Source organism: Panthera tigris, chromosome C2, assembly GCF_018350195.1.
Source record: "Panthera tigris isolate Pti1 chromosome C2, P.tigris_Pti1_mat1.1, whole genome shotgun sequence".
Lineage (NCBI taxonomy): Eukaryota > Metazoa > Chordata > Mammalia > Carnivora > Felidae > Panthera > Panthera tigris.
Window position 1 is genome coordinate 81,644,256 of NC_056668.1, and position 26,042 is coordinate 81,670,297.

Below are 26,042 nucleotides of genomic sequence, written 5' to 3' on the forward strand. Positions count from 1 at the left end.
ACACATTCCATTTTGAGTGCAGAAGAAACACAAATGCCTTGTTATTGCAAAAAAAAAAAAAAAAAAGCCTTCTATTAAGGCATATATCCCCTTGCAGTTCTCAGCACAAGGACCCTGAGACCGGCAGATGCTCTGAACTACTCTGCAGATAGTGGGCTCTAGCTACACGGACGGGTTCAGATTGCTTCACCTGGGCCTCCTTGTGATAATGGCCTATTGCAAGGCAATTAATCTAAGTAGGGTAGGAGCTTGAGGCCCAAATAACAACCACCACCAAAAAAAAATCCAACTCCCCAATGTAATCAACTACAGAAGAGATGGCACACTGCAACATTTTAGCAACTAATATGCTATAAAATCTGGGTGCTGTTTCTTCCACTTATTAGCTGTGTGACTTTGTGTAAGTCACTGACTCTCTCAGCAACTCAGTTTACATATGTGAAAAAAGAGAACGACAGTATCTTTTCTTTCCTCTGCACAGGGTGTAGAGAATTAAATGAGATACACCTTAAAATACACTAAGGAGGCACCTGAGTGGCTCATTCATTTGAGCATCTGACTCTTGATTTCGGCTCAGGTCATGATCCCATGGTCGTGAGATCAAGTGGTCATGATCCCAGGATCATGGGATCGAGCCCCTCGTTGGGCTCTGTACTGAGCATAGAGCCTGCTTGAGATTCTCTCTTCCTCTCCCTCTTCCCCTCTTCCTTGCTTACATGCTCTCTCTCTCTCTCTCTCTCTCTCTCTAAAAGATAATAATAAAATAAAATAAAATAAATGAATTAATATAAATAATGTTTTAAGTTCTTAGGAAAGCTAAGCAAAATTATTATAACTTAGTTTTTCTTTTTGATACATTCAAACTTCATGTATATAAAGCAGGGGAGTCTCCAAACTAGAAAGGATCAATGTAATTTAGAATATGAGATTTTAAATACATTTATCAGTCTTTGATTTTCTATCTTTTCCCTAGTCTACAATTTTGTTTCATTTTATATGACTTTCCTTCTGGTTATAACCTAATATTCTGGCTTTTTTTTTTTTTTTTCCATCTCAAGAATTCTAAAAACGAGTGGTCAGAAGCATTATCTCTTGCCACCAAAAGTAAAGGTGCTTTATAAAATTTGTGTAGGATTCTCTCATATTCAGTAAAGCATTGCAATAAAATACCTCATTTCTTTAAAAGAAATGTGTGAAGACTCCACAAACAGTCCACAATCAAATAGCCACCCTTTTTAAAATCTATGACACTTCAGCTTTTATAGGTTTGCCTGATGAGTGACATTATATTTATTTACTTGGTCTCTCTGCCTCTAAGTATCGTTAGAGACTAAGAGAACTAGAAAATCCGGCACTGGATAACCTTACATTTTAAATGACAGTAACAACACTAAAGGTCAAGAAATACATTAGAAACTGATGACTTTTAAAGGGGGGGTGGCTCTGTGATTTGAGAAGAGTTTTATCAGAAGTGTCCTCCTGTCCCCACCACTAGAATGGACAGGATGACTCTCTATGTACTTCCTCAGTATTTTGGGCAATGCTCTATTTCATTCAAGTCCAACTATTCTGCAACTGTCTTTTGGCTTCTCTTCTTCCTTCAGCACAGGAATACATGTTTATGTTTTTTCCTCAGCACTAACAGTGTTTTTGGTCCACAGCAGGTACATAATATTTATTGAATTCATGGACGTGTCTTTATCTTGACTTAATGAACCTAATCATGCTGGGCAGCCAAGCCTGATGTCTGGGAGTCACCTTTAAACTCTCCCATCACTTTCAATTCATTTCTAAGTCCCACATGTTTTACTTCACAAACACATCCTGAACCCACCCACACCACTGTCACTGACTTAGTACCCCTCCTCACCATCTTCTGCCTGGAACTTTCACCTTCTAACTGGTCTACATGGTCTCTGTCCTCCATCCTCTCTTTGTTAGTCTGTTCCATACACTACAAAGTTAACTTTCTGTAAAATCAATCTAGCGATGGCCTTCTTTTGCTGAAAAACTTGAGTAATTCTCTAGGACACAGAAGACACAGTACCATTTCTTAGCACTACACATAAAATTGTTCAGTATCAGAGCCCAAACTCTATTTTCTGGCCTCAATACTTTTAACTCCTCCCTCCAACAGACCTTTTCTGGCTTAACCTAATGCTCCTCCAGGCATCATCTCCGGCATGTCATACTTCACAAAGACCTGGCCGTTATCTGGATATACATATTGCCTTGTGCCTTCAAGTCTTAACATACCCAAGGCCTTCTATCTAGAAAGTGCTTCTCAATTCTCTGCCTAGAAAACTGATGCCAATCACTCAAGACCCAGCCCAGGCATTTCTGGGAGCTCTTGTCTGACCTCACAGTTGGCGGTCTCTTCTTACTCCTCTTGTTCCTACAGTATTTTGCCCCTGTGTCTGGTGTAGCACTTATAACCTTGCATTTTGGTTATATAAGTGCTTCTTTCCTCCACAAGAAAAATTAAAAGACTGCATTTTTATTTGTCACCCAAGGCCTACCATACTGTGGTACATCGTGGGGCCATAAGTGTTTAAGTTAATAAATTCCATCTTTGTCTCTCATGCCAGCTGCCCCCACCTCACTGCTTTGGTTTTCATCTTGTATAGTTATCCCCTCCTACAATCACTGCCACTTGGGGACTCTGGGTCATGCTTTATGTTGCTGTCATTGTCCTATTGTCTACCTCTATCACTTGAGGCCATAATGACAATGTACAAAACTCACTACTAGCACTGCAATGATAGTGACAAGTGGAATAGTAAGTCCACTAAATAGTATTTCAAACTGAGCATCTCAATATTCGACATTAATATAACTGTATTGTAGTTAAGATTTTCCAAGAAGAATTCTAAATAGTCAGCATTAACCCACTTTGAGAATTACACATCTGAATGAATAATAAATAACATAAGCCTCAAAGAGAATACAGCTATAGTTCCTACAGCCAAAAAAAAAAAAAAAAAGGGGGGGGGGGAGGGGGATCTTCTGTGGATTACAAATTCTAGAATAAGTATAGGGTACAGTTCTGTTTCTGTGATGTTACTATTTAATATGCAGAAAGATGAACTCCCTTGTTTCTAGACGTAGAGATTATCACACAGATGTAGAGATTATCACACAACTGCTCCCAAATATACACATACACAGTGCAGAAACTGCTTAAATGGCAACTATCTATTGAAGAAATTACCACAATCAAAAGCTCATAGGTGGATAGTCAGTAATTGTCTACTACATGTTTCTTCCCCATATATTTTTGCAATATTTACCTGAAGTTTTTTAATGACTATTTCAATCTGTTCAGAAAAGTGAGTAGCAACCAGCTCTGCAGCTTTACAGGGCTTCAGGGACACAAGTTCCTAAAGTGAAAGAGAAAGAGAAAATGATCTTTAATGTTAAGTTTAAATAGAATTTCCATAGATGTGAAACATGATTACGTACTTCAGCATTTTCAAGAGCTTCTACACTGCACTTCAGAAGACCTCACTATAAGGTCTCAATTTAAAGGCACATTGCAAATAAACAAAATTAGAAATATGCCATGTAAAAAATTAGATTTTGATATAAAAGGTAATTCAGAATGTTTAGTAAATGAAAGCACGAAAACTCTGGATTTAAGCCTTGATATCTACAGGATGAACAGAGGGAACAAAAGCTTTCCCAAATTTCCTGCCGGTGAATTTCACCCTGGAGCTTAAAGTAATAATTTGAAACAAGGAAAAGAAGAAGAGTATAGTTGCAAATTTTCTAGCTACGAATTTGAAAACTTTACTTCTGATGCCAGTGGATTTTGAAACAAGGAGTATCTTAAAACAATGTAAGATCACAAGTCTTAAATGAGACTAAGAGGTTGACCACTGTTTATTAACTGCTGTTAATAAGATCCATTTCTGTCAAATTTAAGACTTCCAATCTGCCCTCTCCTTGAGCCTTCCTAGACATTACTGGCTACTTACGTTCCTGAAACTCTCTTCTAACTTGTTTTCTGTAACCTACTCATCTACCATTCCAATTGCATGTTCACATTGATAAAATGCAAACACCGACTAGAGATCAACATGGTAAATTGTCAAATAAAAATTAGACAAGTTATGGTGACTGCAGTAACAGTCAATTAACAGTTAGCAATGAGAAAAAAACCTACATTGATTTTTAGCTACTAAAGAAACTGAATGAATACTCAAAATTTTTCCATATGGAAAACTCCAGGCCCAAACAGCTTCCCTGGTGACTTTGAGCAACTATTTAAGGAAGAGACAATTTCCAACATTAATTAGCCTCTTACAGAGAACAGGAAAAACAACAACTTCAGCACATTTTATAACACTAGCAAAATTTTTGATACCTAAACCCAATAGGACAATATAAGAAAGGAGAACTACAGATCAGTCTTAATCATGAACATTGATATAAGCATCCTAAAACAAAACAAAATCCAATAATATTTAAAAGGATAAGATCAGGATCAAGTTGCATTTATCCACAGAACTCAAGTATGATTTAATATCAGTAAGATTTACCATAAATATAGAATAAGAAAGAAAAGGTGAAAAATTCCTTCATGAAAAAACTGTTAGCATACCAGAAAGAGAAGACTTCCATAAAATAAATAAAAGGATACAGAGTCTGACACAATATACTTACAACCTGGGAGGGAAGGGACTAAAGAATGGGCTCAAACTTAAGTGACCATCAACCTAACATAGACTGCTATGTGCATAAGATGTTACATATGAGCCTAAGGTAACCACAAATCAAAAACCAGTAATAGGTATGCAAAAAATAAAGTACAAGGAATCCAAGTATATCACTAAACAGAGTCGACAAACCATGAAAGAAAAGAGCATTAGAACAAAGGAACAGAGAAAAACTACAAAAACAACCATAAGATGCATAACAAACAACAGTATGTAAATACCTATCAATAATTACTGTGAATGCAATGGGTTGGATGCTCCAATCAAAAGACACAGGGTGACAGAATGGATAAAAAACAAGATCCATTTATATGCTGCCTATAAGAGATTCATTTCAGACCTAAAGACACATGCAGATTGAAAGTGAAGGGATAGAAAGGAATTTATTATGCAAATAAAAGTAAAAAGAAAGCTGAGGTAGCTTTCTTTATTTTGGACAAACTAGACTTTAAACAAAGAGTGTAAAAAGAAACCAAAAAAAAAAAAAGACTATATAATTATAAAGGGAACAATCCAATAAGATACAACAATTGTAAATATTTATGCAAGCAACATGAAAGCACCCAAATACATAAAGCAGTTAGTAACAAACAGAAAGTAACTGATAGTAACACAGTAATAGGGAAATTTCACACCCCACTTACATTAGTGGACAAGATGGTCTAAACAGAAAATCAACAAGGAAATAGTGGTTTTGAATGACACGTTGAACCAGATAGATTTAACAGATATATTCAGAACATTGTACCCTATAACAGCAGAATACACATTTTTTTCAAATGGCGCATGAAACATTCTCCAGAGTAGATCATATGTTAGGCCGCAAGTCTAAACAAATTCAAAAAGATTGAAATGCATCTTTTCCAACCACGATGTTATGCAACTAGAAATTGACCAAAAGAAAGAGTGTGGAAAGACCACAAATACATGGAGTTAAATAACATGTTACTAAACAATGAATGGGTCGACCAAGAAACAAGAGTAAATAAAAAAACATGGAAAATGAAAATGAGAACACAAGGTCCAAAAGCTTTGAGATGCAGCAAAAGCTGTTGCATATAACAATACAAGCCAACCTCAAGAACCAAGAAAAATCTCAAATAAACAACGTAATCTTATATCTAAGGAGCTAGAAAAATAACAACAAAGAAAACCCGAAACAGTAGAAGGAAGGAAATAAAGATCAGAGCAGAAATAAATGATATAGAAACTAAAATAAACAGAGCAGAACAATGAAACCAGGAGCTGGTTGTTTGACACAAATCAACAAATTGATAAACTTTAAGTCAAACTCATCCAAAAAACAAAACAGAAAAAAAAATGGAGAGGGCTCAAATAAACAAAATCAAAAATGAAAGAGGAGAAATAACAACAGACACCACAGAAAAACAAACTGTAAGAGAATATTATGAAAAATTATATGACAACAAATTGGACAACCTAGAAGAAATGGATAAATTCCTAGAAACATATAATCTCCAAAAACTGAATTAGGTAGGAACAGAAAATTTGGACAGATCAATAACCAGCAATGAAATTGAATCAGTAATCAAAAAACTCCCTACAAACAAAAGTCCAGGACCAGATGGCCTCACAGGTGAATTCTACCAAACATTTAAAGAAAAGTTAATACCTATTCTTCTCAAACTATTTCAAAAATCAGAAGGGAAAGGGGCACCCAGGTGTCTCAGTCGGTTGAGCATCCAACTTCAGGTCACGATCTCACGGTTTGTGAGTTTAGGCCCCACGTCAGGCTCTATGCTGACAGCTAGGAGCCTGGAGTCTGCTTCGGATTCTGTGTCTCCCTCTCTCTCTGCCACTTCCCTGATCCTGCTGTGTCTCTCTTTCACTCTCTCAAAAATAAATAAACATTAAAAAAAAATTAGAAGGGCAAGGAAAGCTTCCAAATTCATTCCAGCATTCTCTGATACCAAAACCAGATAGAGACCCAATGAAAAACAGAACTACAGTTCAATATCTCTGACAAACACACATGGAAAATTCTCAACAAAATATTGGCAAACTGAATCTACCAATATATTAAAAACATCATTCACCACGATCAAATGGGGTATATTATATTCCCAGTATGCAAGGGTGGTTCAACATTCACAAAACAATCAACATGATACATCACATCAACTAGAAAAAGGATAAAAACCATATGACCATTTCAATAACTATGGAAAAAGCACTTTAAAGTACATTCGTTCATAATAAAAACCCTCAACAAAGTACGTTTACAGGGAACGTATCTCATCATAATAAAGGCCATAGATGAAAAATCCACAGCTGACATCATACTCAATGGTGAAACAGGGAGCTTTTCCCCTAAAATCAAGAACAAGAGAAGGATGTCCACTCTCACCACTTTAATCAACATAGTACTACAAGTTCTAGCCACAACAATCAGACAAGGAAAAGAAATAAAAGGCATCCAAACTGGTAAGGAAAAAGTAGAACTTTCACTATTTGCAGATGACATGATACTATATATTATAGAAAACGCTAATGACTCTACCAAAAAACTACTAGAATGGGTAAATGGATTCAGTAAGGTCACAGGATACAAAATCTATATATAGAAACTTATTGCCTTTCTATACACTAATAGTGAAGTAGCAGAAAGAGAAATTAAGAAAACAATCTCATTTATAACTGCACCCAAGATAATTCAATACCTAGGAATAAACTTAACCAAGGAGGTAAAAGACCTATACTCTGAAAACTATAAAACACTGATGAGAGAAATTGAAGATGACAAAAACAACAAATGGATATTCCATGCTCACAGATTTGAAGAATAAATACTATTAAAATGTCCAAACTACTCAAAGCAATCTATAGATTTAGTGCAATCCCTACCAAAATACCAAAAGCATTTTTCACAGAACTAGAACAAACAATCCTTAAATTTGTATGAAAGCACAAAAGACTCCAAAGAAGAACAAAACTGGTGGTATCACAATCCCAGATTTCAAGACACACTACAAAACTGTAGTAGTCAAGACAGTATGGTACTGACACAAAAACAGACACATAAAAACAGACCAAAGAAACAGAATAGAGAACCTAGAAACAAACCCACCAATATATGGTCAATTAATCTTCGACAAAGGAGGCAAGAATACGCAATAGAAAAAAGACAGCTTGGGGCGCCTGGGTGGCTCAGTCGGTTGAGCGGCCTACTTCGGCTCAGGTCACGATCTCGCGGTCCGTGAGTTCGAGCCCTGCGCCGGGCTCTGGGCTGATGGCTCAGAGCCTGGAGCCTGCTTCCGATTCTATGTCTCCCTTTCTCTCTGCCCCTCCCCCGTTCATGCTCTGTCTCTCTCTGTCTCAAAAATAAATAAAATGTTAAAAAAAAAATTAAAAAAAAAAAGAAAAAGAAAAAAGACAGCTTCTTCAACAAATGGTGCTGGGAAAACTGGACAGCTACACACAAAAGAATGAAATGGGACCACTTTCTTACACCATACACAAAAATGAACTCAAAATAGATTAAGGACCTAAATGTCAGACCTGAAACCATAAAAATCCTACAAGAGAACCCAGGCAGTAATTTCTGTGACATTGGCCATAACAACATTTTCCTAGATATGTCTCCTGAGGCAAGAGAAAAACAAAAACAAAAATAAGCTATTGGGACTACATCAAAATAAAAAGCTTCTGCACAGCAAAGGAAATCGTCAACAAAACAAAAAGACAACCTACTGAATGGGAGAAGATATTTACAAGTGACTTTTCCGATAAAGGGTTAGTACCCAAAATACATAAAGAAATTTGTATAACTCAACACCAAAAAAACAAATAATACAATTAAAAATGGCCACAAGACATCAACAGACATTTCTGCAAAGATGACATACAGATGGCAAACAGACATATGAAAAGATGCTCAACATCACTTATCATCAGGGAAATGCAAATCAAAACCACAATGAGGTATCCCCTCATACCTGTCAGAATGGCTAAAATCAAAAACACAAGACACAGCAAGCATTGGTGAGGATGTGAAGAAATAGGCACCCTAGTGCACTGTTGGTAGGAATGCACACTGATGTGGAAAATAGTGCGGAAGTTCCTCAAAAAATTAAAAATAGCACTACTGTATGATACAGTAATTCCACTACTGGTTGTTTATCCAAAGAAGATGAAAACACTAATTTGAAAAGATATATGAACCCCTATATCTACTGCAGCCTCATTTACAATAGCCAAATTACGGAAAAGGTCCAAGTGTCTTTTGACAGATGAATGGATAAAGAAAAGATGGTATACACTGGAATATTATTCAGCCATAAAAAAGAATGTAATCTTGCCATTTGCAACAACATGGACAGAGTATAATGCTAAGTGAAATAAATCAGTCAGAGAAGGACAAATACCATATAATTTCACTCGTATGGAATTTAAGAAACAAAACAAAGGAAAAAGGAGACAAACCAAAAAACTAAAAAAGCTATAGAGAACTGAAGGTTACCAGAACAGAGATGGGTGGGGGATGGGTGGAATAGATGGAGATTAAAGAGTACACTTACCACGATGAGCATGGAGTAATGTACAGAACTGATGAATCACTATATTGTACACATGATATAATATAATATAATATAGTGTTAACTATATTGGAATTAAAATTTAGAAATTAAGAAATAAAAGTATAAAAGGTCAAGAATAGCCAAAACTCCTGGGGCACCTAGGTGGCTCAGGGGGTTAAATGTCCAACTCTTGATTTTGGCTCAGGTCATGATCTCACTGTTTGTGGGTTCAAGCCCCACATTCAGCTCAGCAGTGACAGAGCCTGCTTGGGATTCTCTTGTTCCCTGCCCCTCCCCCACTCACACGCATATGCTCACTTGCTCTTTTTCTCAAAATAAATAAATAAATTTTTAAAAATAGCCAACACTCCCTTAAAGATGTCAAGATTTATTATAAAGCAGTAATATTTAATAGTGCTGTACCAATGCAGAGACAAATAGAGCAGTGAAGCAGAATAGAGTGCTGGAAAACAAACATATACATCCTTGATATACTCCTGACAAAGTAACACTGTTGAACAATGGAGAAAGGTAACCTTTTAAAATAGCTAACTGTTGCTGGGAAAACTGGACATCCATATTTTAAAAACTAATTGGACACCCCTCTTACATCTGTACAAAAACTGCTTTCAAGTGCACCTAAGATTCAAAAACAAAACCAAAATAAACAAGAAAGCTCTTAGACAATAATATAGGAGAATTTCTCCTTCAGTCTAGAAGGAAAAAACTGATTTGATTACTTAAAAAAAAAAAAAAACTTTTCTTAAAAAGAACTACATAAAAAAGCCACAGAGTGAAAGATAACTATAACACGTATCACTGAAAAAAGACTAATATCCAGGATGCGTGAAATTCTCCTATAAGTACAAGAGACATTCTAATAGAAAAATGGGCCAAAGACTTGAACTGACACATCACAGAAAGAGAATTTAAATGGCTATTAAACAATGAAAGGCTATCAATCTCATTAGTAATTAAGGGTATGCAAGTTTTAAACATAATAAAATATCCTTATACATGCACTAGATTGGCAAAATCTTATTTTTTAAAAATTTTTTTAACTTATTTTGAGAGAGACAGACAGACAGACAGACAGACAAAGAGAGAGCAGGGGAGGGACAGGGGAAACAGAGAGACAGAATCCCAAGCAGGCTCTGCACTGTCAGCACAGAGCCCGATGCAGGGCTCAAACTCATGAACCAGGAGATCATGACCTGAGCCAAAATCAAGAGTTGGACACTTAACCAACTGAGCCACCCAGGCGCCCCTAGATTGGCAACATTTTAAAGTCTAACGAGGATAAAGAGCTAATGGAAAATCTCATACAATGCCAGCATCTGGTGAAGTTGAATATACTTATCCCAATTAACTGGCAATTATAGGCCCAAGAGTAGAGATTGTCAAATGTTATTAGCATGCATCAAAATCACCTGGAGGGCTTATTGAACCATAATGCTGGGTCCCAGCTCCAGAGTTTCTGATTCACTAGGTGTGAGAAAAGACTGAAACTACCTTTCTATCAAGTTCTCAGCTGATGCTGTAATGCTAGGCTGCTCTCAAGAAATGCTGTGCTTAAGATGCATGTATAATGATCACAGAATGACTATTTTTATTTTATTTTTTTTTAAATTTTTTAACTTTATTTATTTTTGAGACAGGGAGAGACAGAGCATGAACAGGGGAGGGTCAGAGAAAGGGAGACACAGAATCCGAAACAGGCTCCAGGCTCTGAGCTGTCAGCACAGAGCCCGACGCGGGGCTTGAACTCATGGACCGTGAGATCATGACCTGAGCCGAAGTCAGCCGCCCAACCGACTGAGCCACCCAGGTGCCCCCAGAATGACTATTTTTAATAGAAACTAGAAAGAATAGAAATGTTCACTAACAGTAGAAATGAATAAATTGTAATATACTTGTAAAATGGAATACTACACAAGAATTAAAATGAACCACAGCTACCTACAACAGAATATACAAACTTCATAGAGTAGAACTTCATTTACTGAAGTTCAGAAAAAGGCAAAACAAACATATGTCTTTTTAGGGATGCAGGCGTGTACAGTAGCAATATATAGAAAGGCAGGAGATTATCAGGATCCTGGGCATATTAGGGGAAGCAAGGGACTCTGATCAGGAAAGGATACACAAAAAGGGTCTGGTGTATTGGAAGTAACTCAATTTCTTGACCTGGGCCTGGGCCGTTTCCTTTTTAAATGTATTAAGTTGTACATTTGTTTTATGGACTTTTTGGGGATGCTTACATATTTTAAAATGAAAAATATTTTTAAAAATCTAACGAAACATGTTTTGTCCATATTGGAAAAAGCATCGAAACTAGCAATTCTTTACCTGGAATCCACAGGCCCAATCTAAGAATGCCTTTTAGGGAGTCTATGGACCCCTGCAATAATAAACAAAATTATGTATCTGTGCACATGCACAATATTATGTGACACAGGTCCAAATCTTTCATTAGATTCTCACAAGAGGTCTATAACTCCAGAGTATTAAGAAATCTATACACTGTGTATACTGTCAGAAAATTTTATGATGAGGATGTTTCCCCCTACACATTGAATATTGACTTTATTCACATTACTGCAGCCACAGAAGTCCTTCAACAAAAAAATCTGTATGTTTGTAATTGTGGCCTTAAGAGATATTAAAAAGTTCAAGGTGAAAAAATGTGCAGATGTGGAGAAAACAGTCAGCAGAAATAATTGTTGTGCAACAAAAACCCTTCTAGTTTCTCCAATATGAGTTTTCTGCTGAGTAATTTGTTTGCTCATTGATTAATTCATCACGTTTCACATTATGCAGAGACATAGCTCCATTTTCCGATGTCTGGAGTCCATGTGCTCAAACCACTGCATAATGCAGATGAAGTGAAACGAAGAATGAGCCATAATGTAACTATGGGGACAAAGGGGATGATGAAAGGAAAAAGAATACAAAATGATTAAAGGAAAAAAGATACAACTGAAAATAGGGAAAGGTTTTCTTGAGTTCTTTCCACCAAGATATATTCATTCATCTTGTTAGCAGGAATATGGTAACATTAAATAACATCTATGTTCTCAATCCTACAGATAAAAAAGTGTGGCAATTACTTCAGACCACATATCTGGTGATTGACTGAGCCACCTTGCACACCACATGTTTCCCATAAGATGCTGTTCACATTTCTGATCTCTCTAAACTTTATAACCATTGGGAACTAGAACAAAGAATTCACATCACAAGCAATGTTTCAGAGCTCATCCTTTCTTATCATTTTCCATATGGATGACATTTTTTTTAAAAGATACTGAATAATCATATCTTTCACTACATCTCTAAACCCATCACCAGAAGTTCCCCCATCAGCTGACCCTTGCTACAGGAAGAAAAACTTTGTAATCTCTTATCTCCAAAACTAGGATTATCTCAGCATCTTTTGTCATAGTTTTTTTTTTTTTTCCAATTACCAGTAATCCATAAAACAGAATAGATTCAAAAAACCTATAGATCTGTTGGTTTCTGAGGTGTTGTGTACATGATGAACCTAAGGAAATGAACGTGAGAACTGATTCCGGGACCTCTCTTCAGATTCATCGTGATCACATGTATTAGTCTCTCCACTTAAGCATCTATAAGCTTGTTTTTTAAAAAGAAGTTCTTGCTCTAAAGTCAACTCCTGTATTCTTGTAAAACAGCATGCATAAAGAAAATCAGAAACATTGTTCTGTTACATATGGAGAGGGAAATACATCAGAGAGAATAATGTACTGCAGTAATGTTTCTAAAAGTCCACTGGGTGACTGGGGAGAATGGCTCCCTATCACATATCAGGTGCAAAGACCAGTACTACTCTCAGAATCATTCTAAGAAGGCTGTAAGAACCCACTAATATTCCAGTTTGTCAACCAGCTGATTGAACTTAGGTTATTTTCAGAAGTTATGATATAATACATTGTATATGACATGGACTTTATGAATACGAGGTAAAATAAATTATGTGAAAAAAGTTAATTTTCAATTAGATCAACTTAATAATATGACACCTGCTATTGCTTAGTTAGCATACACTTAATTTGGGAGATATCCATCCAAATGGGGAAGTTTAAGAAACTTTGTTGGCTCAGCACCTCAATATGATCCATTGCTTTCTGCCATACAGACTGCTTTTCCTCTGCACTGTGTCCAGGAATGGATAAGATGTTGTGAATGTAGTTAAAGACTTCTTCCTGAAAAACACAAGGCAATATATTCATTCATTCACTGAAGCAATATTGAGTCACTATCTACTATCTGTACCTGTCTTGGTAAGTATCTATTATTTGGAGATGGAAAACCACTTGCAGATAAACTGCTGGGAAACTGACACTAAAGACAATGAGTCATTGTTTAAAGTTTAGGATAGACTCCTGGCAGGAGCAAATCCATTCCAATTAATTTTGGTCCCCATTTCATTAAGCTAATGAAAGAATATCATACTTTTGTCTTTAGTGGTCTCTATCCACATTCCCAATTCAATCTCACACCATTCCTGCCCTTTTGTGTTACCCTTGTCCCTATCTTGGAATACTTTTTCCACTGGCTCTTTGCTTGACTGGCTTCATCTCAAATTCCAAAACTCAGTCTGTGTGTCACCTCCTCCGAGATTCCGTCCCTGGCTGCTCTGTGTAAGTCAGTTCCCCCAACATCTTCTCAAGTTGCACCCATTTTCTCCTCCCTAGCACTCATCACAATCTGTGATTACATATATGGTTTCCTTATGGTCAGTCTCCATCACTAAACTCTGAGTTCTAAAATTATAGAAAATATATGTTTTAATGATCAATGTATACTTGGCTAACAGTAGGCACTTGATAAAAAAAAAATCTGTTGAATAAATGAAAAAAAACCTTGAATCAGCAAACATGTCCCAATAGGTGTGCTGAATAGTTAGACCTACTTACTAGTTATTTCTACTCAATAAGGGGAGGGGAAGACTGAGCAAGACAAAAGGGTAAAGTAGTCTCATAACTCACCTCCCTCAGTGGATCACGTAAGTAACAATCAATAATTTTGTCGTACTGGTGTTCTCGTTCATACATAAACTCACAAATTTGATAGCTAGAACATAAAAGGAAAAAGTTCAGAGTACCAAACAGGCAGGTGGTTATTAGCTTATTGTTTCAAGAAGTTTGCTCATAGAAGTTGGTATTAAGAAAAATGAATATAGATTTGATTTCTACTGTGAAATGAAGTTACAGTAGCTAAGGGAGAGTAGTATCTGCCATTCCTCTAAATACAGGTTTAAGATGCTGCTGAATGCTCAGTTTATAAGAAATTTCAAAGCTGGGTACAAAATAAATGTTAAAACAATAATGTGTCACATAAAAAATAGTTAAAATATTAGTTATCAATTAACTATATGAATTTTCTCTGTTGACAATTAAATATGTCAAATGAAATATTCAACAAATCAGATAAATAGTAGTGTTAACACATCATATCTCATTTGCTATGTTAAATTCTGCATTGTTTAGAATATGTATAAGGCAACTCAAAAATCTATAAAATGATGGAAATTTTAAGTAAATAAAACTAAAATTATAAATCATAAGACTGTTGTTTCTTTTTCACACTAAAACAAATGTACAAACACTTCAAATTTACTCGTTGTTAATTTTTGCAAATGTTACTTACTCATTTCTAGACTTGAAAGACAAAAACTTTGCACTTAGGTTTTTTGTTGTTATTTGCATAGCTTTTCTTAATTAAAAATTGGTAATTTATCAATAAACCAGGCTTCCAGTTACAGAAGTTTCACTTAGTAATTCTACGGGGACTAATGTATGCCTTAAAAACAACTTACAACTCTGCTTTTTCTGCCATACGGATGAGCCGACTCTCTTCAAACTGAACTATGCCTCCAGCCTGCAGCAATTCTAAAAGGACCTGAATATTTAAAATAAATGAGTAAAACACTTTGGAATCTACTTTTATTTACTAACTCTCTAAGAGTCCATTCAGCCACACGCCACACAAAATGTAACTTTTCCTTTTTTTTTTTTTTTTTGGTCTTATTAGTTGATGTTTTGACTTGGCTTTCCCATATACGAAGTACCAGGAGGTACCCTTATGTTGATCACATTGTAATGAAGTCTTACAAAACGATAAATGGCTCTATTTTTCAAACATGGAAGAAATGCCACAGTGTTTGTAAATAAATCCTTATTAGAATATCTAATATTCTAATATCTGACCCTCCACTAAGCCAAAAATGTCCATACATATTCTTTCAAGAAGTGAATTTTTGTCTGGTGCTTTCATGTCTCACGGTTCTTTAAAATCTACTGTCCATAGGTAGTATCCATGCTTGCATGTTTAATTTTTCTACTTAAACATTAGGGTTTTTCAAAATAGCATTATTCATAAGAGCCAAAAGGTAGAAATAACCCAAATGTCCATTAATGGATGAATGGATGTACAAATTATGGTATATGCATATAATGGAATATTATTCAGCCTTAAAACAGAATGGAATTCTGTCACATGAAATAACATGGATGAACCTTAAAAACATTATGCTAAGTGAAACAAGCCAGTCACAAAAGGATAAATATTATATGATTCTATTTATATGAGGTACCCAAAGTAGTCAAATTCATAGAGACAGAAGGTAGAATGGTGGCTGGCAGGGGCTGGGGAAGGTGGTAATGGGGAGTTAATGCTTACTGCTTAATGGGGAGGCTCAGTTCAGGAATTCATGATAAAGTTCTAAAGATGGATGGTGATGATCACCGCACAACAATCATATATACTTAAAGCCACTGAAATGTACACTGAACGTGGTTAAAATCAATTTTATGGCATGCGCGCGCGCGCGCACACACACACACACACACACACACACACACACACACACACACAAACACTGGGGTTCATATAATTAAGCTTTAACCACACCAGGTAGCTGAATAAAAAAGTGAATAGGATGTTGAGGTTGATTCATCAATATTTTAAAATAAAACTCAAAATACAACAGAAACATTATATAGTCATAGAACAATATGAGAAAGCTCTCTCTTATATTTAAGTTTGAGACCCAGAGTAACATGACCCTTCCCATAACTTCAGGAAACCATTTAACAAATATTTTTCTAACATGGAAAACTGATAATTTTTTTAAGATTTTTTTAATGCTTATTTTTGAGAGAGAGAGAGAGCAAGCAAGTGAGCAGGGGAGGGGAGGAGCAGAGAGAGACAGAGACACAGAATCCAAAGCAGGCTCCAGGCTCTGAGCTATCAGCCCAGAGCCTGACATGGGGCTCAAACTCACAAGCTGTGAGATCATGACCTGAGCCGAAGTTGGGACACTTAACCGCCTGAGCCACCCAGGCACTCCCAGGAAATTGATTACTTTCAAGTTAAGAAAAGACAAAAAAGCAGAAAAGAAATAAAACCTATCTAAAACTTACTGTTCAGAGCCTTAATTGAGTCCATTTTGAGCATTATAATATACTGTAGTATAGAACTATGGAGGGGCGCCTGGGTGGCTCAGTCGGTTAAGCGTCCAACTTCGCTCAGGTCATGATCTCACGGTCCGTGGGTTCGAGCCCCGCGTCAGGCTCTGGGCTGACAGCTCAGAGCCTGGAGCCTGTTTCGGATTCTGTGTCTCCCTCTTTCTCTGACCCTCCCCTATTCATGCTCTCTCTCTCTCTGTCTCAAAAATAAATAAATGTTAAAAAAAAAAAATTTAAAAAAAAAGAACTATGGAGTGAACTCATCTACTGGGAGCCTCAATTTGGAATAATATAATAGAAATGCCATTGCTGGAGCCAGTCTTAACAATTCAGCAGAATTAAGTTTTCAGGAACTGTATAAGCCAGTTGTTAAACAGTGATTGTTAAAAATTAAATTATACAAATTTACAATTAATTAAATTAAAAAAGGTAATTAATACAATTCACTACTTCCTAATTATTTTACTACATTTTACTGTGTATGCTCTTGAGGTTTGTTACTTCATCTATGTGGTGGAAATATTATACCAGGGTGTGGCACTGTGCATCTCTTCCCAATTCCATGTTCAGTGACATCATGTTAGTAGGCTGGAATCAGCCATGGTGGGAGTACTTACACTATGGAAATCGACACATGTTATAAAAATCAGGGGTTACTATATTTTACTTATTTTAAAGGGATGTAAAATAAACAAAAAGACACATGTGTGGCATGGAACCTATCTGTCCCACAAAGCCTAAAATATTTACTCTTTGGTCCTTTACAGAACAAAAACAAAAAAAGCAAAAACCTGCCAATCCCTGGCTAAGAGAGTGATGGAAACAAGGTTAATAAGGCCATCAAATTTAAAAGTGTGCTTGTCACAATCATCACATTGCACACAGCACAGAAAATTAAGGCCTTGCCTTATATGTTTCCAGTATTTAAGAACTGATTCAGCAAAGACATCACTGATGAATGTACGAAGTCCTGCCATGCTTTCACTCCTGTACTTTCATCTTACTCACTTAAATATTGAAAATATCAACTAACATTCATGTCAGAATTACACCTGGGGAACCAGCTGTTAAAATTTTATCAGTATACCACCAGAAAACAATAAAAAATACTGCATGCAAAAATTTTTATATAGAGTACAAGAGTGCTGGACTAGAACGGAAGGAATTGAGTTCTAATCTTAGTTTTGAACTTGAGCAATTTACTTCATCAGTTTTCTGTATTTCTCAAATGAATCGAGAAAAAACCCTAATAGTCTCAAAGGAGACTCCCAATAATAGAACATTACTATACAAGGATTACTTTTCAAGGTTTGACTTGTACATTTAGATTTGGTTTTTATTTCTATTTCTATTTATTTTAGTTATTTATATTAAAATTCTTTATCATTGTACATAGCAACACCAAGATCCACTTTTCCTGCCAATAGAGAGATAGGGGCAAAGTGAGGGGTCCACATTATTATTTATATTCAATATAATTTGAGATAATAAAAATTCTAGCAGCTGTCTTATCTTCCTAAAATAGTCAGTCTGCAGCAGTCACTGGGCCACAGCTGTGAGGCGAAAAGGGTCACTGCTGCTATCCTAAGTTCTTTAGCCAAGTCTCAAGAGTCTCAACCTCCCAGCTGTGCACTATTACCATAAAAAAGACCAGCGTAGCTTTCACAGTACTTATATTTTGTAGCTTGCTTGTCTGACAAAGTCTAGCCATAACTTTTAAATAGGATGACTCTCTTAGTGCCCACACTTATAGCGGGTAAGCTTTGAAAGAATCCTACTCCTAGAAGAGACTCTCGAGAAAGTGGCCTAAGTAGAAAAAAGCGGTAATCCAACAGTTACTATCTCACAGTGATTAGTGGAAGGACAGATGGATTCTAGTCTCCAGAAATGTTTAGCCCTAATGCAGTGGGGCTATAGAGTACTCCCAAAGTTCAATGTCCCAATACTCAAGATCTGGCAGCCTTTCTGGTTCAGAACCATAGCAGCTACGAGTGGTTATCAGATAAATGGCCCTAGTGGAAAGCAGGATACAACAGGTGCCAAATGTTGCTACTTAATGGAGAAGGATGAAGTATTCCCTGTGAGTCATGCTGAATGCAAGACAGGTCCAGTCTTCCTAGGAATTTAGTTTGATATGAATTCTTTATAAATGTACTCCTAACAACCATCTGCACTATTTTCTAGTTGCCACTATCTAGCTTAGTATTAGGGTTTGGCACAATTTTTCCCCCTTATGTTTCATGAGGTCTAGCACAGAAGGGTTCTTTCCAGTTTATTCTGTCCTCTTTCCCATACTTGAGCAATAAGAGTCCCAGGGGTTCATACCTGCTGTCTTTCAGAGTGTCGGGAGTCATCATCAGGACTACAGAGGAATTCAAGGACCTGGTCAAAGGAAAGGTATTTTTTTTTATTGGAGACTAGCATGCATGCCGTAACATTGTATAATGAAAACAACAATAACTACCCCTTCTACATCATCAATTCATCCATACTCAGTCATAACAAATATCACAGATATATGGTGTCTTCCCAACTGACTGGCCTATTACATGGCACCACAGGCTCAAGTATGCTATCAATTTAATATGTATCTTATCTTTACTGTTCAGAAACATGGCTGGAAGGCAGTGCTACCAGCACACCTTAACCTTAAGATCCCTGATACCATGGACCAAGAAAAGCATGGACTTCAGAGTCAGGCCACTTGGATTTCAGTCTCAACTTTATTAACATGTAATAATAGTATTTATTGCTAAGAATCACACTAAGTATGATCCTGGATGAGTGACATAACCTCTCCAGGCTTTAGTTTCCTCATCTGCAGAATGGGGGTGCTCGGGGAGCAGTGAGTTAACATACACATATAAAACTCTAGAAGAGAGCCTGGTGTTATAAAGTGCTTAATAAATGCTTGTCATTATTGACAACTTTCTCCAGAGATAAAGTGTTTTGTTTTGTTTTGTTTTTTTTGCCACCCATGTGTTGATATGCAGGAGCTATTTAACTGGGATTAAGAGAGATCTTCAAAGTCAAAGTCATTTGTACGGACATTGAGACTTTCTAAAAGAAATCTCTCTTACAGATGATCAACATCAGAGACTTGCTACCGATGAGATGGGTGACTTCTAAAATTGAAAAATTCTTGAGCAAAGAATTCTAGGCAATTCAGAGAACACAATTAAAAGAACAAAATCTCTATAAACCAATCTCCACAAGCCATACCCCCCATGATACCAAGTTACTAAGAAAAGTCATACTACACAGGCACAACATTAAAAGAAACAACCAATTTAATCCAAATTAAAACCTCAACAGGTTTCTACCTGATAAGACATTTATCTAGTTTCTTATTTACATTAAGAAACTATATACTCCAGTGAACTTTTCTGTGAACAGCAAACAGCATAAAAACAATTCTAGCTCTCATCATTAAAAGACACTCACCTGATCAAAAAGGGTTCTGTTTACAAACAAGGTATTGTCAGGCTTTGCAAGCTGCCGGGCAAGGAACGTAAAGAGACACCCTACTTGTGAAGGAGTAAAATCTGAATTCTCCACCATAACCTAATGAGCAAAAGAGACCATTTATTCAATACATCATCTGGTTTGACACAAAATTATACCATTAGAAGGGGAAGAGGGAGCCTCATTACTGGAGACTCATGAAAAGATTCTTTTATAGGCTGTGCAACAATTGAGTTCAATGTCATTTAGAGAAGGAGCAAAAACTATTCATATTCTGAAAGGAAAACATTTTCATGATTTTTGGCATATTTCTAGGCACAATTTGGATAAGAACTGAATTGCAAGAGAGGTGATTTCAAAGAAATAATAATCATGTTTCCCTCTGGAATTCTTAAAAGAGAATCCTACTGAAGTTAAATTTAAATTAAAGTAAACCTACCAAAAAGCTGCCTACCAACACAGAGAGAGCAAAGTCATTCTGGGGTTTAAAACTAAGGTAACTTGAAGGCACAGGAAAAGATGTCCAACATCACTCATCATCGGGAAAATACAAATCAAAACCACCATGAGGTATCACCTCACACCTGTCAGAATGGCACGTATCAAAAAGATAAATAATCCAAGTGTAAGCAAGGATGTGGAGAAAAGGGAAGACTCATGCAGTGTTGGTGGTAATGTAAATCAGTGCAGCCACTATAGAAAACAGTATGGAGGTCCCTCAAAAAACTGACAATAGTATTGATCCAGAAATTCCACTTCTAAGTATTTATCTAAAGAAAACAAAAACACTAATTCAAAAAGATATATGCATCCCTGTTTACTGCAACATTACTCATAACAGCCAAGATATGGAAGCAACTTAAATTCCATCGATAGATAAATGGATAAAGATGTGGTATTTACGGGGCACCTGAGTGGCTCAGTTGGTTAAGTATCCGACTCTGGCCCAGGTCACAATCTCACAGTTCGTGAGTTCAAACCCCACATCGGGCTCTGTGCTGACAGGGTGAAGCTGCTAGGATCCTCTGTCTCACTCCCTCTCTGCCCCTCCCTTGCTTGCCTGCACATGCGTGCGCTCTCTCTCAAAAATAAACATTAAAAATTTTTTTAAAAAAAGAAGATGTGGTATTTATATACAATAGAATATTACTCAGCCACAAAAAAGAATGAAATCTTAACCATGTGTTACAACATGGATGGACACTATGCTAAGTGAAATAAGTCAGAGAAAGACAAATACCATATGATTTCACTTATTAAGTGAAATCTAAAGAACAAAACAAAACAGAAACAGATGCAGAACTAACTGAGGGTTGCTGGGGGGTGGAGTGGGAAAGGGGGTTGAATAAAACAGGTAAAGAGGATTAAGAGGTACAAACTTCCAGTTATAAAACAAATAAGATACAGACAGGAAATGTACAGCATAGAGAATATAGTCAATACTACTGTAACAGCTTTGTATGGTAACAGATGGTAACTAGATTTACTGTGGTGACCATTTCATAATGTATGTAAATACTGAAATCACTATGTTATACATCTGAAACTAGTACAGTATTGTATGTCAATTATTCTTAAATAAAAACACTTTTTAAAAAATTTTTTTTTAATGTTTATTTATTTTTGAGACAGAGAGAGACAGAGCATGAATGGGGGAGGGGCAGAGAGAGAGGGAGACACAGAATCGGAAGCAGGCTCCAGGCTCTGAGCCATCAGCCCAGAGCCCGACGCATCAGGCTCAGAGCCCGACGCGGGGCTCGAACTCACGGACCGTGAGATCATGACCCGGGCTGAAGTCAGACGCTTAACCAACTGAGCCACCCAGGCGTCCCTAAAAACACTTTTTTAAGTAAGATAACTAGAGAGTGAAGGCATCCCAAAAAAGACGTCAGCTAGCCCAGCAATCAGTGAAGTGAATGGCTTCTGCCCTGTCTATAAGCAGTTCCTTAAACAGATGGTTTCATATAACAGGCTGTTTATGATCACACACAGTTATCAAACCATAATCGTTCCTCTGCTTTAGGTGAGCTCTCATCTCCTGAGTACCTCCTATGAGTGAGATGGTATAGCAAATACCTTCAAGGAAATTATGAGCAAGAACGCAAGGTGACAGCGGTAACAAATCTTAAATAAAAGGTACAATGCAACTAACATTGTCATAAAGGAACAAATGGCTACAAAAGCACAGTAGGGAAAATGAGAGAAGGAATTTGAAAAGAAATGAGGAAAGTAGGGGAATGTGAGAAGAGAGAGTAACCCACGCCAGGAGAAGACTGTGAGCAAAAGCATGGACACTGGAAAATACAAGTGCGTGCAAAGAAACTGGACTTCTTTAGAGTGCAGCCACATGCAAGAGGAGGAGGGAGATATTAGATTGAAAAGATGAGGCCTTGAATACATTCTAAGGAATCTAGAGTTTATTCCATAAAAAAACTGGGGCTCTATTGACCATGTTCAACCATGAGAGCTTATCATCATCAGGATTGGGCTTAGGAAAATTATCCAGTTGGAGAACAGAGTGAAATAACACAAGGAAGAATTAAAAGGCAGGGAGCCCAAGCAAGATGCATATGACTGCAATGGAGTCTCTCCTCCAATGGATAATTGGGGTCCGAACTAGGGCAGTGATCATGAAAACAGAAGCAGGAACAGGTGCAAAAGACGCCACCGGAAAGAGGCAACAGGACAAGGATTTATCTGTGTGGAAATGTGTGGCTTTTAAAGAGGAGGAATAAACAACGACAGACCTTGAGCCTGACAGGCAGGTAGGACGATGATGGCATTAGCAAAGAGAGAATACAGAAGACAGAGAAGGAAGATCAGGCATTGTTTTGAATTAGCTAAACAACAAACTGTCTCATCTATCGGAAGTCCTAAGTCCCCTCTCCCACTCTCATTCAAAGATAAAATGTAAGATTCCTCCTGTTATAAAACATTCCCTTGGGGCCCAGCTTTTGGCCTACCTCCTTTTACTTTGGTAGCAGTGTATCCCTTTCTTTAACTCTCCTTGCTTTAGTCCAGCAAACACAGCTTGTTCAAGTGCATAATTCAGCATTACCAGAGTATGAGAATATTTCAAGTTATAATCTGTGTATGTGTATATCTAAATTCTAATTGGTAATAGATAATTCAAAGAGCTTTCTCCAGCTTTAAAATACTCAATCATCACTCCCTTTCAGTGTACAGGTGCTTTCCTGGGACTCAACTCTTGGGCCCAGCCAGTGCTCCTCTCTGCTTATTTAGCCCTTTCTTCTGGTTTCTGGGTGTGAACTCCTTAATTTTATGATCCTGGAAATAACTCCTGAGAAAAGAGTTCTAACTCTCAGCCAATTCCCTTGCCACCTCAGCAAGCGTCTAACTGGTTATCTTCCTCGAAATTCTGGCCTCTCTGTGTTTCCTTTCTTACCTACTCCAGGGGCCATGCTTACAAAAATTCTGAGTAATCTTATACAAAGTCACAAATTAACAGCTTTTTACTTCTACGTCTGTAGTCATTCAGCACACATCATATCACCTTACATGCAATGTTCATCCAGTGTTCCCTGGTCACTGCCTACATTCCTATTTTCACTGGCTCCATCAGTACTACAGTTGTCAGTGCAACTCTTTCATCAAAAATGAGAAAAAAACTCTCAAAAGTTCATTCTTCATTGACGCAAGATAAATACTACCAAAACAATATACAAGGATAGCAATTCACCAACTCTAATAGTTTAAGTACTTTATGGAGCTTCAGGCTCTTCATTTGGATCATTCCTCTAACTTAGTATAGTTTTAAGTTCAAATTCCAATTCAATAAACTTGCAAACATGCCTTGAACATCTCTAGCTTCCATTGTGCTGGACACGTTAAAACAAGGATACACATAAAAAAAAAAAAATCTTCACAGTCTCTATCTATAGGAAACTCAGTCCCAGGCAGGAAAACATAGATGTAAACAATTACCATACAGTGTGCCGCGTATAGTATAAAGTGTTGTATGAACACAGAGAAGGGGCAACTAATCCAACTGGAAATACGGAAGAGGATTCTAGATTCTAAAAGAGTTTCTCATGGATGATATTTGAGTTATGCCTTGGACAATGGTTAGGAATCTGCCAGGCAGAGAAAGGGAAGGAAAGGCATGATGGGATAAAAGAAAACTACACAAAGAACTTAAGACATAAAGATGACACAGAAAGCTCATGAATTGCAATAACTTAATATAGTTGAGAAGTCTGTAATATAGAGAGTGTGTTGCAGGCGGTGTGGTGGAGATAGGAGAGAAAAGTTACAGAGAAGTAGTCAAGGACCAGAAAATATAGAAGGATCTTGGGTGTCATGTTAAACAGCTTTAGATGAGTATGGCAGAAACTAGTACTTGTGCTCCAACATCTGCTCTTCCTTCCTAACTTAGAAACAGAACTCCTCATTTTAGGCTAAACACATGGTAACCCACAATACAGAGTACATTTCTCAGTCTCTCTTAGCAGCTGAGAAGCAATATATCTAAGTTCTGATCAACATGTTATAAGCAGAATTGTAGTACACAACTTCTAAAAAGTTTTCTTAAAGAGAGGGAACTCCTTTCTTCATCTCTTTCTGCATTCAGGCTGGTTAGAATGTAGAGGTGATGGCTGGAACCCAGGCAGATATTTTGGACCAAAAGACAGAAACCATGTACTAAGAATAGTAACAGTGAGCCCCTCCCCCGTTCATGCTCTGTCTCTCTCTGTCCCAAAAATAAATAAAAAACGTTGAAAAAAAAAATTAAAAAAAAAAAAAAAAAAAAAAGGGCGCCTGGGTGGCGCAGTCGGTTAAGCATCCGACTTCAGCCAGGTCACGATCTCGCGGTCCGTGAGTTCGAGCCCCGCGTCAGGCTCTGGGCTGATGGCTCGGAGCCTGGAGCCTGTTTCCGATTCTGTGTCTCCCTCTCTCTCTGCCCCTCCCCCGTTCATGCTCTGTCTCTCTCTGTCCCAAAAATAAATAAAAAACGTTGAAAAAAAAAATTTAAAAAAAAAAAGAATAGTAACAGTGAAAGCAGAAGGCATCTGCATCCCTAATGAGTTTGTGAAGCCACTCTACCAGATCAGGTTGCCTACCTGCAGACTCCCACGGAGAAAAATAAATTCCCATCACAATTAAACTATCGTTATTTTGTATTTTCTCTCACAGCCGAACTCAATTCCAACTGATCCAACAGGGAGTCAGAGAAGAATAAAGGAAAGGCAAGATCACAAATTAAAGGAAGACAAGATTAGGTATTGAGAGACCATTTAGGAACTCCAGGTAAAAACTCTCCATACCACCTACCTGGATCAAACTGGCATTCTTTGGGGGCTTAGCAAGCTTATTCTCATATTCATCACTGCCTATCTTACAAGGTTAATAAATAGCTCAATTAAGATAATGTATATAAACGTGCTTTGAAAATTATAAAGAACTATTATAAATGTAATGCATTAATGTCATACACAATTAGAGAACATTTCATTTTGGTATCTTGTCCAAAATAATTGAAAACTCCCTAAGAGGAAGAAATCTCCATTCTACAGCCAAATGAACAGGATGAAAATTCTAAGCTTTCAACTACAAGAAACTGGCCTGGTTCAAACTGTGCAGATGGAAAGGAAAAGCATCTGTCTCTGCATTCATTCATTAGCAACAGCATGGATCTCAAAATAGCTTTGGACTGAATTTAGTTAGATTTAAACTGAGATGATCTTCTCTGTGCCTCTAATCATTCTGAAGTGTTACCACCATCTCAGTGCCACGGTCAAACTACAGCAACACAGCGATGCTGGTCTGAGACAGAAGAAGATTCTTCACATTAATTGTTTTCTTAAAGC

The 26,042-nt window shown here is 37.0% G+C and overlaps 1 protein-coding gene across 8 annotated transcripts in view; it reads right to left on the reverse strand.

The window, feature by feature from the left end:
* VPS8 (VPS8 subunit of CORVET complex) overlaps positions 1 to 26,042 on the reverse strand; it is a 250,022-nt gene that overhangs the window by 105,451 nt on the left and 118,529 nt on the right. For all 8 annotated transcript variants that reach the window (XM_007083608.2, XM_042956666.1, XM_042956660.1 and 5 more), the window contains 6 exons: positions 20,194 to 20,313; positions 19,075 to 19,131; positions 15,099 to 15,181; positions 14,269 to 14,353; positions 13,384 to 13,482; positions 3,291 to 3,380 (listed from right to left, as the gene is read on the reverse strand). In XM_007083608.2, the coding sequence (XP_007083670.1) occupies positions 3,291 to 3,380; positions 13,384 to 13,482; positions 14,269 to 14,353; positions 15,099 to 15,181; positions 19,075 to 19,131; positions 20,194 to 20,313 (534 nt within the window). The remainder of the gene's footprint in view (positions 1 to 3,290; positions 3,381 to 13,383; positions 13,483 to 14,268; positions 14,354 to 15,098; positions 15,182 to 19,074; positions 19,132 to 20,193; positions 20,314 to 26,042) is intronic.